Source organism: Narcine bancroftii, chromosome 12, assembly GCF_036971445.1.
Source record: "Narcine bancroftii isolate sNarBan1 chromosome 12, sNarBan1.hap1, whole genome shotgun sequence".
NCBI classification, from domain to species: domain Eukaryota; kingdom Metazoa; phylum Chordata; class Chondrichthyes; order Torpediniformes; family Narcinidae; genus Narcine; species Narcine bancroftii.
In genome coordinates, this window is record NC_091480.1 from 90,576,076 (window position 1) to 90,590,761 (window position 14,686).

The 14,686-nt window shown below is 41.7% G+C and overlaps 1 protein-coding gene across 2 annotated transcripts in view; it reads right to left on the reverse strand.

Moving 5' to 3' along the window:
* Positions 1–202: 202 nt before the first annotated feature.
* asic2 (acid-sensing (proton-gated) ion channel 2) overlaps positions 203–14,686 on the reverse strand; it is a 287,552-nt gene continuing 273,068 nt past the window's right edge. For both annotated transcript variants that reach the window (XM_069904700.1, XM_069904699.1), the window contains exon 10: positions 203–1,402. In XM_069904700.1, the coding sequence (XP_069760801.1) occupies positions 1,262–1,402 (141 nt within the window). In that variant the 3' untranslated portion in view covers positions 203–1,261. The remainder of the gene's footprint in view (positions 1,403–14,686) is intronic.

Below are 14,686 nucleotides of genomic sequence, written 5' to 3' on the forward strand. Positions count from 1 at the left end.
GCAGGGAGAATGCACAAAATCCTTACGGACAGTGGGGGTTTTGAACCCAGGTCGCTGGCAGTCTCAGAGCATTGTGCTGACCACTAAGCAAACTGTACTGCCTTCAGTTGCTTCTCTAGCAACGAGCACCAAACATCTCTGCATGTATTAGAGGGGATATTTGCGATATGAATGTTGCAAAGTACATGAACAATTTGCAGGGTTGAAAATCTTTCCTGGAGTGTAACCATTCTTTATTCAAGACACACATCCACATTTTTTTGTTAAGTACACAAAGAAATAAATTAGATGAGCAAATCTGAGTGCCAGCTAATTCTGTCCTCGTAATTACCTGTTGAAAGGTAAAGGCTTATATAAATGAATGAATTAAAAATTTAGTATCAGAACATTTCTCTGGCCTGCCCCATGGATCAGACTAGAAAGAGATTTCTTTACATTTGATAAGTACAGTTGTATCCTGTAGAAACTTTATTCTTGGACAGGTTTGTTGCTGTGTTGTGATCTTCACCAAGTACAGGGGACAAACAAATTATTTCTGTGTTAATGTACATCGATAAAACTGATATTTCTCAGCAGTAGACTAATACCTATGGGAAATTGGCCAACAGAAAGGGAACTGAAATAAAAACTGGCTTCTCAGTTCTCGTGCCCATCTCTGATTAATATTATCCCAGAAAAACTGGATGGTCCAACAGGGTGAAAAATGAAGTGGTGAGCACATATGGGGAAGCTGGACAAGATTGGACTCTGCATGGGCAATGCTGGTCTACATTCTGTGGCTACCATCATAACTAATCTAAGGGGACTCTATTGTGGGTGCACACTACATAAAGCAGAACAAAGTGACAACAAGTTCACATGTAAGGGAAAGAAAACCAAGAACTGTCATTCTCTGCCATCATCTCCATCATAAACACATCTATTCATGGTTTTTTTTTTGTTGTTGTTGAAAAAACACACATACAGTTTTCTTAATTAATCACTTCAATTTTTGGAGCACCCAAGGCATTGACTGGCTCATGCCCCGATTGAATGCCAACACTGCAGAGCCAGGTACAATGCCCTCCAGACAAGAAGGAGTTCTTTCTGTGCTTCTTCCAAATCTGAAAGGAAGCCTCTTCTTGCCTGGAAAGCTTCGCAGCATGTCCTACGAGGAGCGTCTTCCTCTTGCAATAAAGCATTTATTAGGCATTCGACAAAATCTGTTATGGGTGTTACAACAAAGTTTTCTTAGAAAGATTTTGGCAAGCTGGTGGCCCATTTAGTTCAGCTGGGAAGAGCTTGTATCCTGTTTGAGTGGCTCGTCCAGATTGACAGAGAGGGTTACCACATTATCATTGTGGTTTGCTTCTTCCGCTCCTTTCTTGAAACTAATCATGTCCATTAATCTGTCCTTCACTACCTGTCAAAACACAAAATGGGACACAGATTATTTTGCAATTCTACGTATTCAACAAGAAATTAAAAGGGGATTTCTATTTTGATCTTCAAGATTATTTTATTGTCACGCAATGGAAAAAGTGATATTACAGAAATTTTCCTTTTGTCTACTGTGAGGCAGACAATTTTTTTTTTACACAGCTGCAGCATTCCAGGAAATCATTCCCAATTTCCCAGACAACAGTCTGTGCAAAAAGATCAGAAAGGAAATGAGTCACTCATTCCTGTTCCAAAATTTTACCTGCAGCATCCCTAGACATTTTTACGGACGGCCTGTAGTCTAAACTGAACTGGAGGCGGTCCTCAACAATGGTCTCATGAATACAACTCAATGATGACGTGTTCAGCTCGCGACATTGCAACATGGGAGATTGAAATGTGAAGCAAGGTGACATTTACTTACCAGCCCCAGTCAACCACTGTGTTGAATCAGGATCTGTGGATCTAGAGCCATTTTGCTCTTCTGTCTTGGGGCTCTTTTGGACACAGGTGAATGACATCATTGACGATGCTGACACAGTGACACCGAGTGTTGCAGGTACATTATACGTCACGGGTGACGTAAACTCATGTTCAGCCTACATAAGCATCGCACCTACTGTACTTCATCTAAACATGTGGCGATATCCGTCGGCAGATCATTCTATGTGAGTGGCCACTCCGGAAGGTAAGTTTGAAAATGGATTACATACTTTATGTGTAAAAACCATAAAAGATTCATTATCAGCAGAAATTGCTCAGTGCCCCCTACAGCCAGAGAAAGAGAAGCAAAAGAGAGTTCCTCCAGAGTCACTGAATGCCAGAGCTCCAGATTCACACCTATGACATGATTAGGAAGCCTCCAGCACCCTCAGAACCTTCTTGAATCTTGGTTCCAATATCTAATACCCCTTCAGCCAGTCTCAAGCCAGACTTCAGAAGTCTGCCACCAGGTGTGAGTCCTTTGACCGCAGTCACCAGCAGCCCATGGGCTACGTAGGTTCCTTGCCTCAAGTCACCAACAGTCCACCACCTGTTCTTGATCACAACCTAACCAATTATGACCCATGGTTGAACTTTATAATTTTCCTTTGTCATTTGCTTAGAGTCATAGTCATACAATGAGGAAACAGGACCTTCAACCCAACTTGCCAAACCCAACCAAAATGTCTTACCCACTCTGGTCCTACCTGCCTGAGTTTGGACCATAACTCTCTAAACCTCTCCCATCCAAGTATCATCCAATTATTTTTTTCTTACAAGTTGTTGTGGTATCTGTCTCAACCATCTCCTCCCCCAGCCCATCCCGCATGCTCACAACTCTTGGTGTTAAAAAAAAGTCACCCCTCAGATTCCTGTTAAATCTGCCCCCCCCCCCTTCACCTTAAACTGATATCCTCTGGTTACTGATTCCTCTATTGTGGACAAAAGAGTCTGCAGTTTATCTCATCTATCCTTCTCATAATTTTGTACACAGTAAACCTGTGTTATCTAGAATTCAAGCAACTGGCAAAAAAAAGGGAAATAAATAGGTAAAAAATACGGATTTAAAATTGCCGTTAGTTTGCCAATCAGGTAACATGTAATCTCAAGCAACTGGAACATTCACTTATCTGGCATCTACCAATTCCTATAGGTGCCAGATAACAGGGGTTTTACTGTATTTTTGAATGAAAAAAAATATTCTTGATAACTTGAAGAGATGCCAGAAATTTTAATTTCAGATGGAAGCCCAATTGGCCGATCATGAATCCTTCACTGGAGAACCACAGCTGAAAGCTGAGAGATAAGAAATTATTTTCTCACCCATGGATGGTCTAGGTATAATCATGATTCTTTTTATATTTCTTTACTCTTGCAATACAGCCCATAGCAAAAACAAACTGACAGAGGAACTCAGTGGATCAAGAAGAACCCATGGAGGTAAAGGGATAGTCAACATTTGAGTTTGGAAGGATAGGGGGAGAAATAAACTTCAAAAGGAATAGATAACATAGGAGCAGGGAGGTTGTTTCCACTGGTAGGTGAAACTAGAACCAAAGGACATAGCCTCAAGATTCCAGGGAGTAGATATAAAACAGAGATGTGGAGGAACTGTTTCTCCCATGGAGTAATGAATCTCTGCTCAGTAAAGCAATAGAGGTTACCTCATTGAATCTATTTAAGACACAGTTAGATAGATTTTTGAATAAGTGGGAAATTAAGGTTTATGGGCATCAGGCAAGTAAGTGGAGTTCAGTCCACAGCCAGACCAGCCATAATCTTATTGAATGGTGGAGCAGTCTCAATGAGCCAGATGGTTCATTCCAGCTCCTATTGCTTATATTCTTACTTCAGCTTGAGACCCTATTAATTGACTCTGAATTGAGTGGCATGCTGGGTAATTAAGAGTTAACCGCAATGGTAAGTCTGCTTCATATGTGGCCTAGACTGGGTAACGATAGTGGGCGTCTTTCCCGCAGGATATCGCTCTTGCTATCTTTACATGAAATTTAATATTTTCTTTCTTTACTCATGTTTCTGTTTTCATAAAACTATCTTGGCTTTTGGACACGAGCTCACTAATGTGCCTTTTTTAGGTGGGATGGAGATTAATGGGCAAGGGTAGGGTGTATGTAACTCATCCTTGATGCTGAGAATGGGGAGAAGCTAACAGAATTCAGTAGCAGAGCTCTAAAATCCTGACTGCAGATGGTTGAAACCTAATGCTCATGAGAGGCAGAATGTTTTAGCAGAACAAATGCAAATGAGAGAGGAAGTGCAGAAATGGTTGGACTGTAACTAAAGACAGACGGACCATGACACATAGTACAGGCAGTCCTCAACTTATGACAGAGCTCCATTCTGACCGACTGATCACATCTCAAAATGGACGTGTCAGATATTCACTGTATCCGTTTTATCGTTTGTCAAATACAACAGGGCGGCTACCAAGGCCAGCTCTCGTGAGAGGTTGGCCACCCCTGCCATAGGTGCAATTTTCTATAGATAGGCCTTATTTTCACCCCAAAAGTCTAATTTTTATATTTACATATATCTTTTCTTTATTTAAAAAAATGTATACAGTTTTTATTCAGTCATATGTATGGATGGTCGAAAGTTGAATAGGCTGTAAGTCATGGACTACCTGTAATATGAATTCAGAATAAGTAAAAGGATCTAAAATTTAACACAATTCACAATGTAGGGCATATATCACAAGCTCAACCAAAGGAATTTTTGAGATGGGCCTGTTTATCTCAATATCCCAAACATTGCTTTGAGAGGCTAGTGATGGCCAGAATTAACATGTACCTAAGTAAAAATCTGGACCCGCTGTAATTCACCTACCGACACAATCGCTTCACAGCAGAAAAAATATCTCTGGCTCTCCACTCAGCTCCGGATCACCTCGAAAACAAAAAATTCATACATACAGCTGCTCTTCATAGACTACAGTTTGGCCTTCAATACTATTATTCCCTCAGTGCTGGTCAAGAAGCTACATACTCTAAGCCTCTCTACCCCTCCTCTGCAATTGAATCCTTGACCTTCTCATTGGAAGGCACAGTGGAAACAACGTCTCCCCCTCACTGATCATCAACACAGCCACACCCCAAGGATGCATGCTTAGCCCACTGCTCTACTCATTATAGACCCATGACTTTGTAGCCAGGCACAATTCCTGTACTATCTACCAGTTTGCCAATGACATCACAGTTGTCGACAGAATCATAAACGGCAATGAGGAAATGTACTAGGAGGGAGAGAGATCATCTTGTTGAATGGTGTAACGACAACAACCTTGCGCTCAACGTCAGCAAGATGACTGTGAACTTCAGGATGAATTCAGATGAACACAACTCAATCCTCATTGAGGGCTCAGTAGTGGAGAGGGTCAAGAACTTCAAATTCCTGCGTGTCAACATCTCCTAGGATCTGTCCTGGAGCCTCTAGGTTGATGCAATCACAAAGACAGCTCGCCAGCGGCGATATTTTGTGAGCCGTTTGAGGCAGTTCAGTATGTCACCAAAGACTCTCGTAAACTTCTACAGGTGTACAGTGGAGCGCATTCTGGCCAGTTGCATCACTGCCTGGTGTGGAGGAGCCAACACTCAGGACAAGAATAAATTCCAGAGGGTTGTTAACTTGACCTGCGACATCACGGGCACCAGACTTCACTCCATCGAGGACATCTGCATGAGGCGGTGTCTTAAAAAAGCAGCCTCCATCCTCAAAGACCCTCACCACCCAGACCACGGCCTCTTCACTCTGCTACAGGAGCCTAAAGACGAGAACTAGGTGGCACAAGGGCAGCTTCTTCCCCGCTGCCATCAGATTACCGAATAATCAATGAACCCAAGACACCACCTTACTTTTCATGCACTTTTAATGTTATTTTATTTTTGATAGTAATGTAAGATGGTTATAATCGGAATGTTTGCTCTCTGATGCTGCCACGTCACCGAATTTCATGAGAATAAATCCTGATTCTGATTGAAAGTTCAAAGTTTAGATTTATTCTCAGAGCACATTCAGAATGTCACATACAATGAGATTATTTTTCCTGCAGGGAGAATAATACTTGGTAAATTGGTTGTGCAGGAAAAAAACTGCACACAACGTACACATCTAAATAAGGAAAGAAATTAAAACAAACGGACTGTGCAATATGGAGAAAAAAAATCAACAAATTGCAAAAGTAAGAATCCTTAAATGAGTCACTAAATGAGTTTGTCGTTGAGGAGTCTGATGGTGGAGGGGTAGCAGCGGTTCCTGACTTGGTGGTGCGAGTCTAGTGGCCCCTCCACCTCTTTGATGGGAGCTTCATCAGTGAAAACGGTGATGGAAAAGATTACAGAGGATGAGTTTCATCAACCTGACAAGGATTGTAAGAAAGCCACAAGTCAATTCAGGTATGAAATTCTAAACCAATTGACGAATGAAAGCTTGTACGCCAAACGAAAGTTTACTGAGTTTGACTGAGACTGAATAGTATCAATTACTGTAATTCTCAAGTGTCAGGTAATATTACCTTCACGTGAACTTCCGACTTCTCCCATGTACTTGTGTAGGTAGTGACAAGGGTAGCCAGTCATCAGGTGGTAGAAAACAGAGGGATTACAGAAGAGAAGGAAAAGATTTGAATTCTTTTACTCATCACTACTCCTATCTATGTCATGAGGACCTGGTTGCTCCCCCTTCCCCTTCAGAATGCTGGGGTTTCTTACCAGAGAACGTAGAACAGTACAGTACAGAAGCAGGCCCTTTGGCCCACATATCTGTGTCAAAAGTGATGCCCAAAATTTCATGCATCTGGTACATAACCCTCTGTTCCATGCATACTCATGGCTGTCTTGAAGCTCCTTAAACACTATCATTGTATGAGCTTCTACCACTTCCAGGTACCTACCACTCTCTATACAAAGTTCTGCCCTTCAGCTTATGAAGTTCCCGGTTTCCTTGTTCATCACCCACTCTACAGAGAGCTATGTTGTACCTGAAAATGATTGAGCTCCCAAACTAAGCCAGCCGCAATTTAAAAACAAATAATTAAATTTTTTTTTAAACGGTTCCATGGTTAGCCTAGGGTGGCCCAATGAACATAGTGGTTAGCGCAAGGCTGTTACCGTGCCAGCAACCAAGACCACGGTTCGAATCCAGCGCCGTCTGTAAGGAGATTTCCCCCCCCATGTCTGCATGGGTTTACTCCGGGTACTCCGGTTTCCTGCCACCCTTTAAACGTACCAGGGGCAGGTCAATTGGGTGTATTTTGGCGGCATGAGCTTGTTTGCCCAAAGGGCCTGTTACTTTGCTGTATGCCTAAATTTACATAGCCATATTTTTAAAAGCATCTGGAAAAGCTATCAATTTTTCACTAGTTTCTATGAAATAATGAAATCAAGAATTTAAAATTCAAAACACTTTATTGCTCTTGTGGGCAGAGAGCCTGGGCCTAGGCAAGAGCACACAACTGGGACGTTGCGAACTCTGGTGAGGTTCTGCGGTCGGGCATCGGGAGCTCCAGTGGGTGGACAGCCGGAGCCAAAAATAGGGTGGTTGACTTTTATATGCAATAGATGAAAAATACCAGATTCTTGGCCCAAAAAATTATGAGATTGACTTTTACACAGTGTCGATGATTACACGTATACAGTAAGTCAAAAAATGTCTTTTTTTTTGACACCCACCTCACATCATTGTATTATATGTTTGCTATATTCTTTCTTTGGCTTGGCTTCGCGGACGAAGATTTATGGAGGGGGTAAAAAGTCCACGTCAGCTGCAGACTCGTTTGTGGCTGACAAGTCCGATGCGGGACAGGCAGACACGATTGCAGCGGTTGCAGGGGAAAATTGGTTGGTTGGGGATGGGTGTTGGGTTTTTCCTCCTTTGCCTTTTGTCAGTGAGGTAGGCTCTGCGGCCTTCTTCAAAGGAGGTTGCTGCCCGCCAAACTGTGAGGCGCCAAGATGCACGGTTTGAGGCGATATCAGCCCACTGGCGGTGGTCAATGTGGCAGGCACCAAGAGATTTCTTTAGGCAGTCCTTGTACCTTTTCTTTGGTGCACCTCTGTCACGGTGGCCAGTGGAGAGCTCGCCATATAACACGATCTTGGGAAGGCGATGGTCCTCCATTCTGGAGACGTGACCCATCCAGCGCAGCTGGATCTTCAGCAGCGTGGACTCGATGCTGTCGACCTCTGCCATCTCGAGTACTTCGACGTTAGGGATGTAAGCGCTCCAATGGATGTTGAGGATGGAGCGGAGACAACGCTGGTGGAAGCGTTCTAGGAGCCGTAGGTGGTGCCGGTAGAGGACCCATGATTCGGAGCCGAACAGGAGTGTGGGTATGACAACGGCTCTGTATACGCTTATCTTTGTCAGGTTTTTCAGTTGGTTGTTTTTCCAGACTCTTTTGTGTAGTCTTCCAAAGGCGCTATTTGCCTTGGCGAGTCTGTTGTCTATCTCATTGTCGATCCTTGCATCTGATGAAATGGTGCAGCCGAGATAGGTAAACTGGTTGACCGTTTTGAGTTTTGTGTGCCCGATGGAGATGTGGGGGGGCTGGTAATCATGGTGGGGAGCTGGCTGATGGAGGACCTCAGTTTTCTTCAGGCTGACTTCCAGGCCAAACATTTTGGCAGTTTCCGCAAAGCAGGACGTCAAGCGCTGAAGAGCTGGCTCTGAATGGGCAACTAAAGCGGCATCGTCTGCAAAGAGTAGTTCACGGAGCAATGAGCTCTCTGAACCCTTCTCCATTAACAATGGCGTGAAGCAAGGCTGTGTTCTGGCACCAACCCTCTTTTCAATCTTCTTCAGCATGATGCTGAACCAAGCCATGAAAGACCCCAACAATGAAGACGCTGTTTACATCCGGTACCGCACGGATGGCAGTCTCTTCAATCTGAGGCGCCTGCAAGCTCACACCAAGACACAAGAGAAACTATATTCTTTAATTTCATTCAAAAATAACCCTACCTATTCATAATTAAACCAATGAAATAGAAACAATATCAAGTAATTAATTAATACTGTGATACATGTTAATATTGTCATTAATATATGTGAGAAGTTCCATAAAGTGAGATTTCCATCAGTCAGGTTATTCATAACCCACGGAGCCTGTGTGTTTCTGCAAGCTGCCATCAGGGCCTTGGTGTTATAACACTCAAATTCCCTTGAAAAAATGCTAAACAAGAAACCTCCAGAAGTTAGGGATTGAGTGGAGTCCACAAAATTGCTGGAGAAACTCAGCAGGTCACACAGCGTCCATGGAAAGGAAGAGGCAGTTTCTGATGAATGGCTCTGGTCTGAAATGTCGACTTCTGATTTCTTTCCATGGACGCTGTATGAGCTGCTCAGTTACTCCAGCACAGTGGTTCTCCAGCATTTTCTTTCCACTCACATATCACCTTAAGTAATCCCCCTATACCACAAGTGCTCTGTGATTAGTAAGGGATTGCTTAAGGTGGTATGTAGGTGGAAAAGATTGAAAACCAAGTGTTATTGACTTGTTATGTGCACGGTTTCAGAACTCCAAAGGAAATGGGCCAATGACAATTTTTCTCAAGCAAAATATTTCAGTAACAATTGGGTATAGAGCGGTGATTCTCAACCTTCCTTTCCCACTCACACACCACCTTAACCCACCCCTTACTAATCACAGAGCAACGATGGCATAGGGATTACTTAAGGTGGTATACGAGTGGAAAGAAAAAGTTTGAAAACAATGGCTCTAGCACTTTTGTGTTTTGTACTGTATTTTATGAAATGCCTTTGAGTGCACATCAATATATTTCAACCGATTCTTTCAAGATAAATATTAAACTGCACATTTCCTGACGGGAGTTGCTTGAAAAGCTTGCAACTGCTGCATTGCTTCTGTGTTAATCACTGGGAAGGTTATCAAGGAAATATCTCAGGAGGAGATGTGTGCAGCATGGTCATCCCTTCCTCCTTGCAATCTTTTGCCTTGATCAAGGCTTGTGCTCCAAGCACCCCGTAATCCACTGCAGTGTGCGATGAGTAGTGTGTTACGAACTAACAACCCTTTTAATTTTGTTTGGGACAAAAGGGACTTTGTTGACACTAAAAAAGGAACAGCAATGGAAAATCCATCAGGTGATGGTAAATTCAAAACAATAGCTTTTATTAAACTATTAATGACAATATTTCTCACTTATCTCTAAATTTAACTCCACTATGCACAAATGTTAATATATGCGTGCATGTAATTAAAGTCCCATTATGAAAAGTCATTTTAAAAATTTCAGATCATTTTAGTCTTGCCTGAAGGTCTTACATTTTCAGTTCAGAAATAATTATAAAGCGCTTTGAAACATCACATCTTTAGGCCTCTTTAAACACAATTCTTTTGATGAGATCCTTGAGATATTCTTTAAATAGAAGTGACCATCTTCTGAGCCACAAATCTATCTCCTTATCTTAAAGAGACACTTCTGACTGTCTCTTCTATTTTGAAATCTACTTATTCTGAGCCCCCCTTTTCTTAGAAGTAACACATAACAGCACCTCTTCCGGTCACTGTAATTCAACCCTGTCTTCCACAAGGTTCCAACTCCAGTGTTATGTCACTTCTGAAAACTGATCCAAAAATTCTGAATTTGATAATATATTTCTCCAAATCATGTGACAGTTACATCATCAATAGGGTAAGTTCCAATTCTTGGAAAATACATGACTATCAGTTTTATTTCTACAAAACTTCCGGCCCTTTCAAAACGACTCCATATCCATAACAACCTTTGACCTCATCTTTGTTCCAGAGGGTTTAGTTTCAAAACTAAGCTCTCATTAAGCTCAAATCTTTGGTAGAAATGTTCAAACCAGGACTAGAGGTCCCCACATGTTACGAACTAACAACACTTTCAATTTAATTTGGAACTAAAGGGACTTTCTTAGCACTAACGAAGGAACAACAATAGAAAATCCATGTGAAAATGGTTAATTCAAAACAATAGTTATTATTAAACTATAAATAACATTTCTTACTTATCTCTAAACCAAATTCTAAATCTAACGCCACTATGCGCAAATGTAAGTGCGTGCATGAAATTAAAATTCCACTCCGAAAAGTCAATTTTTAAATTTCAGATCATTTTAGTCTTGCTTTTTCAGTTCAGAAATAATTATAAAGCTCTTTGAAACATCACATCTTCAGGCCTCTTTAAACTTACAATTCTTTTGATGACATCCTTGAAATATTCTTTAAATAGAAGTACCCATCTTCTGAGCCACAAATTTATCTCCTGTTAAGAGGATGATAAACTTCTTGTCTTTCCAGGATGTCTATGTTTCTTCTCTTGAATGAAGATTTTGGAATCTCTTTTCCAAACGATGAGACAGTCAGAAGTAACTTCTCTTTTAAAATCTACTTATTCCATGACTCCCTTTTATTAGAAGTAACACATAACAGTTCCTATTCTGGTTACTGTAATTCAACCCTGTCTTCCACAAGATTTCAACTCCTGTGTATGTCACAGGGTGTTGACTTCTGAAAACGAATCCAAAAAATTCTGCATTTGATATTTCTCCAAATCATGTGACAGTTACATTATCAACGAGGTTAGTCCCAATTCTTGGAAAACACATGACTATCAGTTTTATTTCTACCAATCTTCTGGCCTTTCCAAAACCACTCCATATCCATAACCACCTCTGACCTCATCTCTGTTCCAGTGGGTTTAAGTGGTTTGGTTTCAAAACAGATGACTTCCTTCAGCAGTTCTTGTTGAGTACTTAGAGACTTCAGTTTTTAATTAAGCAAACACTCCAGTGTTCTTGAATAATGAAGACCCACTTCAGATCCATTAGCTCAGTCTTTCTGGACGCTGCGACTCTGAGAATGAACTCTATTCTCTGAGTGCAATGGTTCTCTGGAAATGTACTGTGAAATGTGTGTGCAACCCTGTACCTAACCCACAACTTAACCTAAGACAATATTTATAAGAAATATAGATTAATATTAACCTAAATATTAATATTAACACAGATCCAAGTGGGGAAGAGATATTATTGCATAAAATACAGAATTATATAATCATTCATGGTTCAAACTATTACAAGTTTGTAGATAACAACAGTGCAAAGCACTGTTGCCAGATGCAATATGCAATCTGATTGATGTAAGAATGGAGACCCTTTAAATTCTGTCATCTTGATAATGTCAGCAGGTTTATTTCTGGCTGTCAAACAGCAGCAACTCAGTGTGCGAGTTCCAATTGGGAAGGAATTAATGTTGCATAGGAATTGGCGTGAATCCTGAAAAGGAAGACTGAGGTCCAATGTCTGATGCTTATAACTTGGCTAGGATATAATCACCAACAGAATCCATTCCAATTGATCAATTTGTGTGTTTAGAACCTAAAATCATTCAAATTTCTAGACTTTTGGAACCAGTGACAGTGCTGTCTCACTTCTAAAAGCAGTTCACTATTTTCCAGAGAACAGTTTTATTGACCTGGTGTGGTCTTCAGTTAAGTCCCTGCAAGAGAAGGGTCTATCATTTGTGACTGGTGCCAATCCTTGGACCTTCTGTGAAGATGGGAGGAATACTCAGGCCTTTTCTTGTTCCACAGTAAACTGAAAAGCTTTTATTAGCATTACATGATGACAGAGGTTGCTTGCCAGGTGGCACTCAAATCAAGAAAATGGGAGAGTGGCCAACAACTGCTCTATTTACAAAGTGACATTTGGTGTCTTCTTAATGAATGCAACCAGCTTTACATCGTTGACAGGATTGTCGGAAAAAAAACTGCCTGGCATGCTGTGGTGGGTTTGGACCTATTTCAGGCAGTCTTGGAGAGTTGGGCACAAGAATCAATTTCCCTGAATCCCTGTTTCTATATCCTCCTGGGCCAATGGGATTCAATCCAAGGGAAGTTGCAATGCTTGGCAAATAAGGGTGGGACAAACAGAATGACTCCTGCGACTGGCTCGCAGACAACAATGCAGAAGCAAATCCTGAACATGCTCTTTCCCCTTTAGGTGCTGGGTCAGTTTAAGTCAGAGGCTACCAGCCTTGAACATAAAAAAACATAAGAAATAGGAACAGGAGTAGGCCATCTGGCCGGTTAAACCTGCTCCGCCATTCATCAAGATCACAGCTGATCTGGCCGTGGACTTAGCTCCGCTTACCTGCCTCTTCCCCATAACCCTTGATTTGCCTAATGTGCAAAAATCTCTCTGTGTCTGAAATATATTTAATGAGGCAGTTCCCTGGGGTGTGGGGATGAGGGGGTAAGCGGTGGCTAGTGGTTTGGTTCCTTGTCTCTTGATCAAGATTTGCAATTGATAATTTGGGAGCTGAGTTTGAGATTTCTACAAGTGAAATACGAAAGTCTGCAGGCGTTGTGATTGTGGTCAAAACGCAGAGATGCTGGAGGTTCTTAGCTAATCTCACAGCTTCCATAGGAGGTAAAGAATTTCATTCATACCTTGAAGAAGGGCTCAGGCAGAAAAAGTCGGTAAGATATCTTTACCTCCTATGGAGGCTGCAGGACCTGCCGAGTTCCTCCAGAATTTCTGCATTTTGACTGAGGTTTCTAGAAGCTTAAAATCTCATTTGATCCCAATTTACAGCTACATAGAGGCTAAAATGATAATTTCACGTTAGATAGGCCGCAATCAGTGTCTTGTACAAGGATATCATAATGTTCTTACTTTGTTTCCTAATTGTGGCTGTTAATGTCTAAGGATCAGAATATAAAATTGGACCTCAATAGACTTTAATTCAAAACCTAGCAGAGTACAGATGTGCTTCAAGACAATCTATATGCATTGCATTATACTCAAGATTAAATGTTATCCATCAATACAGTTCCGCCATCATCCTCGCAAAATTGTTCAGCAAACTCCAAGATCCCACTGTGTAATTGGCTCCTGTATTTCCTCACCTCCAGAACACAATCAGTGAGGATTGTGAAGAGCATCTCCTCTTCATTCTCCATCAGTACCAGAGCACCACTTCGCACCTTGCTTTATTTGCTTTACAAATCTAACTGTGTGGCTCACTATGACAGCACCATCTACAAATTTCCTGGTGGTAGCGCGTGGGATAAAAAGGGGAGACGAGGCAGCCTACAGGAGGAAGATTGAAAACGTGGCTGAATGATACTAACAACAACCTTGCACTCAATGTCACCAAAACCAAGGAGTTGATTGTAGACTTTAGGAAGGGGAAACAAGAAGTGTATGATTGTTGGGGGATCAGAGGTGGAGAGGGTGAAGAGAGTGAGCAAAATTTAAATTCCTGGGAATTTAAATCACTATCTCGGAGGACCTTTCTGGACTGATCATACTCTTGTCATCGTGAAGGAAGCATGTCAGTGCTTCTATTTCTTCAGGAGTTTGTAAAGGTTTGGTATGATACCGGAAGCCCTGGCGAACTTCCATAGATGTATGGTAGAAACTATGCATCACGGCATAGTGAGGGAAAACCAATGTCTCTGAGTGGGAAGCCCTGGACACAGCCTAGTTCATCACGGGCAAAACTCTCCCCACCACTGAAAACATCTACATGGAACGTTACCGTCAAAGAGCAATGGCTATCATTAAGAATTTACACCACCCAGGCCATGCTCTGTTCTTACTGCTGCCATCAGTACAGAAGTACAAGTGCCCCAAGACTTGTGAATTATGGCATTTGTGAAAATCTGTGGTGACAATGGGAACCTCTTGACCTCATCCTCGGTACACAGGCACATTTCTCCACACGTCCATCCCGAGAGGGAAAGATATTACTGAAAAGTCATAGGGGTTCTGGGGC